The 4,579-nt window shown below is 41.0% G+C and overlaps 1 protein-coding gene across 1 annotated transcript; it reads left to right on the top strand.

The window, feature by feature from the left end:
• Nucleotides 1–249: 249 nt before the first annotated feature.
• LOC109900244 (hairy/enhancer-of-split related with YRPW motif protein 2) lies at nucleotides 250–4,084 on the top strand. The gene is made up of 5 exons (XM_020495932.2): nucleotides 250–668; nucleotides 1,076–1,154; nucleotides 1,491–1,574; nucleotides 1,705–1,786; nucleotides 2,292–4,084. The coding sequence occupies exons 1-5, from the start codon at nucleotides 586–588 to the stop codon at nucleotides 2,966–2,968; spliced, it is 1,005 nt and encodes a 334-aa protein (XP_020351521.1). The 5' UTR covers nucleotides 250–585; the 3' UTR covers nucleotides 2,969–4,084.
• Nucleotides 4,085–4,579: the final 495 nt, after the last annotated feature.

Below are 4,579 nucleotides of genomic sequence, written 5' to 3'. Positions count from 1 at the left end.
ATTTGCAGGAAAGGTTGCGCAGAGGGATGCTTTTCTCACTGAAGATGAATGATTTTAGCAACATAAATTCTATATATTTATCAATGATTATATATTTTAGATTTTGATCATCTTTTTTTATTATCTACATTTGCTTTCTTTTTTCAAGTTCAGGTGACGGTTTGGCTAACTATAATTGACTATTATCTGCCACACATATGTGTTTTGTCATGGTTGAAGCAGTGTTATATGTCCTGTGTATGTTCTGTCACATTCCGAGTTCGTGTAAACAGTTCCTCACGCTTTTCGCGGCTCGCGAGTGTCTTTAACAGTACTAAAACGGTGCAGTCAATTATCTAGCGAACTTGGTCCAGCGTTGGAGCACAAACCTCTCTCTCCTCATTGCTCATTGGCTCGGTGCGTGTTTTTTCTGATGTGGGTGTTCCCAAGCAGGACGTTGGCAGCTACGCTCCCCTGCATCTGTGAGGTGAGGCTCCAACGGCTCGTTGGGAAAGCTGTACAAAGGGAATTGTACACGCACCAGTCAAGTCTACCTGGACGCGCACCCATCCACGGAACGTTAGTAGAGACAGCGAGTGTATCACCATGAAGAGGCCTTGTGAGGATAGTACTTCTGACAGCGACATGGATGAAACTATTGATGTCGGCAGTGAGAATAATTATTCTGGGTGAGTTCTTAAAGATGGAGATGTGGGGTAAATGTTGGGTAGATACAGAATGTCATTGGTCTTTTTTCCCGCGTGTACACCAGGCAAAACGGATGAAACCTTTAACTTGAGTAAAGTTTGTCAAATGTGCATGCCAAAAAAGTTTCACTCTGGTGTAAACTTTTAGGTGACAAGTGCAAATCATCACCTTTATGGGTGGTTCATGAGCGATGAACATTTTGGAGAACTATCTTTAAGGTATTATACATAGAGTGTTAGTGCAGGCTACATTAGTGTTATCAAAATATGCATTGATGCATAAATTACACAATGTAAACTGTGTGGTTTTGGATACTTGCTCATCCATAACAAAAAGAAAACATTCTGTTGAGTAAAATGAACATATATCTTATGTTTGTCCCATGCAGGCACAGCAATGGATCATTTATTAGATGTGGCTCCCCAACAACAACAACCCAAGTTATGGCAAGAAAAAAACGAAGAGGGGTAATTATTTATTTAGTAGTTTATTATCATCATTATTATTATGTATAACTTATTATTTAATAATGAAGATTCGTTTATTGTTTATTAATTCGACTATTTTAAAAACGAACACACAGACGTAAATGTACATGAGTAAAATCATCGCGGATAACACACACTAAAGTCTGGGACTTATTTACATTGTTGTCCTCTTTTTCCATTGTAGTTATCTTTATTGTGTATTACTTATTATTTAAACATGTATTTAATTATTGTTGCGTTATTGTTAAAATTATTATTATTAGGCCTTGTATTGTTATATTTCAAAGTATGCAATAAAATATTTATCTATTGTAGATCATCGAGAAGAGAAGGAGGGATCGAATCAATAATAGTTTATCAGAGTTACGTCGACTTGTCCCAACTGCATTTGAAAAACAAGTGGGTTGAAATGAAATGGAACTTCCTCAAAAGTTTCATTTTCATCAAAACAGTTATGACATTTTGTGGATATTTTTTCATTGAAAGTTAGGAGACTTCTAAGACTCATACATCCTGTTGCTCCTTGCAGGGTTCAGCCAAATTAGAGAAGGCAGAAATATTGCAGATGACAGTGGATCACCTAAAGATGCTGCAGGCCACTGGCGGTAAAGGTAAGGAGTTAATTGGCTGCTTCTCTCTGCCTTACTGTGTAGTGAAATCTGAGTGAGCAGTCCCCTTTGACAAGTGGAAATCAATGCTAATGGTAGGTTTGAACTCGTGGAAAAGTGCTGATGGGACTAAAGGAGCACTTGACCCTTGGATTGTGTTTGCTTTCATAAATCCGTGGTAGTGGAGAAGGCTGCATTCACAGGTTGCCCTGTCAGGGGTTTGTTTGGGGTTTTCGGCAAGTGTAAAAACAGGTGAGACAAAACGAACATATAAACATCCCAGCACAATCCCAGACTGTTAAGGTTATGCCTGGAAGCACAGACGGAGCCCTAATGGTCAGCCTCGGAGACCAGCATGTATCCATCCCTCTCCATTTAGTAATCACTCCCATCAGTAGCTGGTGGCTACATTACAGATCAGCAGAGAGACCGGCAGTATTTATAGGTGTTTGTCATTCATCATTTCAATATCCCTCCTTTGTGTCTGTCGGTTTGTCTGTCTCTATAGGGTATTTTGATGCCCACTCCCTGGCCATGGACTTCATGAGTGTGGGCTTCAGGGAGTGTCTGACGGAGGTGGCCAGATACCTGAGCTCTGTGGAGGGATTAGACAGTAGCGACCCCCTGCGTGTGCGCCTGGTCTCCCACCTCAGCACCTGCGCCTCCCAGAGGGAGGCGGCTGCCATGACCTCATCTATGGCACACCACCAGCAGGCGCTCCACCCTCACCACTGGGCCGCCGCCTTCCACCCCTTCCCCACCACCTTCCTCCAGCAGAATGGACTGCCCTCCTCAGACAGTGCCGCCAGCAGACTGTCTGTGGAGGTGCCCCAGCGTGGCTCGGCCCTCCTAACGGCAACCTTCTCCCATACCGATTCCTCTCACAGGGCGCCCTCTAATGGCAGCGTGGCACCCTGCGTCCCCCCGCTCTCCACCTCCCTCCTGTCGCTCTCGGCTACTGTTCACGCTGCGGCCGCTGCTGCTGCTGCGGCCCAGACTTTTCCCCTGTCATTCCCTGGAGGATTCCCCATCTTCACACCTCACAGTGTGAGTAGCACATCTATGGTAGCTTCAGCTGTGAGCCCCTCCATATCCACCACATCCACTTCACAGCAGAGCAGAGACAGAGAGAGCAGCAGCAGCAAACCATACAGACCTTGGGGAACAGAAGTAGGAGCCTTTTAAGTGTTTGACTTTTCAAAGGTCTCATGGTGACTAGAGGACTTCCAAACTTTGAAGATAAAGGAACAAGACTGTTTTATTAACTATAGCTTGGATTTTTTGATGTTCATGGACTTTTATTCCACCAGCTTATTTAATTTCTGATTGTGTGCAGATTCAGAGCAAATGCAAGTTATCTTATAGGAGCGAGAGCGACGATAATGAAATTCACTTAAAATGTACTAATGATTTATTTTTATTGAATAACAACACTCAAATTGGACCGATCTAGCTTCTGTCTTTTTCTCCTCCATTTTCAGTGTCAGTTTGTTTTCATAATTTTCTTAACACTGTCACTAGACCATTTGCTTCCCCAAAATTGGCTGTATAATTCATATTATTATGACTATTATTTTCTGAATATGTGAAATAGAAACAAAATCCCTTAAAATATCCAGCAGAAGTTGTGTTTTGCTCTGACCTCAACTCAGTTGATTCTCTTGGTGGGGAAATAATGTGATAAACACTCAGAAAGCACCCACTGGACTCAGACATCAGTTCAATGTCTACTTTTGATGTGCATTTGGTTGAGTTGTCAACCAAAAATGTTACCATGTCATTGGATTTAGGTTAAAAGTTGGGTGAAAAATATACAAAATTCCCTTACGTTGATTACTTTTTCAAATCTAATCAGTTCTCCACTTTGATTCAACGTCATGACAGTGGGCAGTGTCTTTAGGAGTTGTTCTAATCAGTCAGATGAAGAACCAAAGGGTTTGGAGATAATCAGTCAACGAATGAATCGAAGCTGAGTGTTTCTAATCTCGTCCATTCATTTTGTAAATATGAGATGAACTACAAGCTATATTGAAGATAGAAGAATACACATTTGATGGTGCACTTCAATTTGCTGCTGGAAAGAAGTGACAGGCGCTTTTTCCTTTAGAAAGTACAAAAACAACACATCAAATAGCCTAGTACATCCAACTGCAGTTCAATGATACAACTGTAACTTGTTTGGCTTTTTTCTTTTGTAACAGTTGCCTATGCAAACAAGCCCTCTAGGCCTACTCTACAGATGTCACTGATTAAAAACGTTTTTATATAAATATATTTGGCCACTCAGAGAATATTCTTCTTTGTTTTCACCACAGCAGATCAATGGAGCCAGAGTATGTGCCAATGCTCTAACGCCATAATAAAATAAATAGTTTTTTGAAGACCACAAAGTATATGTTTAATCTATTTTGGTGAGGGAAAATATTCATCCTTCCTGTTATGTGCTATTGAGAGGATGGGTAAAACAAAACTCCCTAAGAGAGACACACATAATAACAATTGCATAACTGGCACTGTCTGTACACAGAGTTGTAAATCAGTCACCAACATTTCTACAGCCTTTCGAGACAACAACTCACCCTATTCTGTAATTATATCTACTGTAGGGACCTATAGACATAGACGTTTAAAAATATATCAATTTCCATGTGTCTGTTGTGACAATTTTGGACTGCACCTCTAGACAATTGTATGCTATAATGTTATTGGTTAGCCTATTGTTTCGCGAGATGGTATTCAAAGGGGAAAGAGGGAATATGTACAGAGTCTGGTTCAGTTATTTTCTCCCTTGGAGAA

This window comes from Oncorhynchus kisutch, linkage group LG12 (assembly GCF_002021735.2).
Source record: "Oncorhynchus kisutch isolate 150728-3 linkage group LG12, Okis_V2, whole genome shotgun sequence".
In the NCBI taxonomy this organism is placed as follows: domain Eukaryota; kingdom Metazoa; phylum Chordata; class Actinopteri; order Salmoniformes; family Salmonidae; genus Oncorhynchus; species Oncorhynchus kisutch.
This window is presented reverse-complemented; position numbering and strand designations above follow the sequence as displayed.

Excerpts from the sequence above, each read along its gene's own strand:
- LOC109900244 (XM_020495932.2), top strand. The coding sequence starts at position 586 with ATGAAGAGGCCTTGTGAGGATAGTACTTCTGACAGCGACATGGATGAA. Across the intron at positions 1,155-1,490 it reads CAAGAAAAAAACGAAGAGGG|ATCATCGAGAAGAGAAGGAG; the intron begins GTAATTATTTAT and ends TATCTATTGTAG. Across the intron at positions 1,575-1,704 it reads CAACTGCATTTGAAAAACAA|GGTTCAGCCAAATTAGAGAA; the intron begins GTGGGTTGAAAT and ends TGCTCCTTGCAG.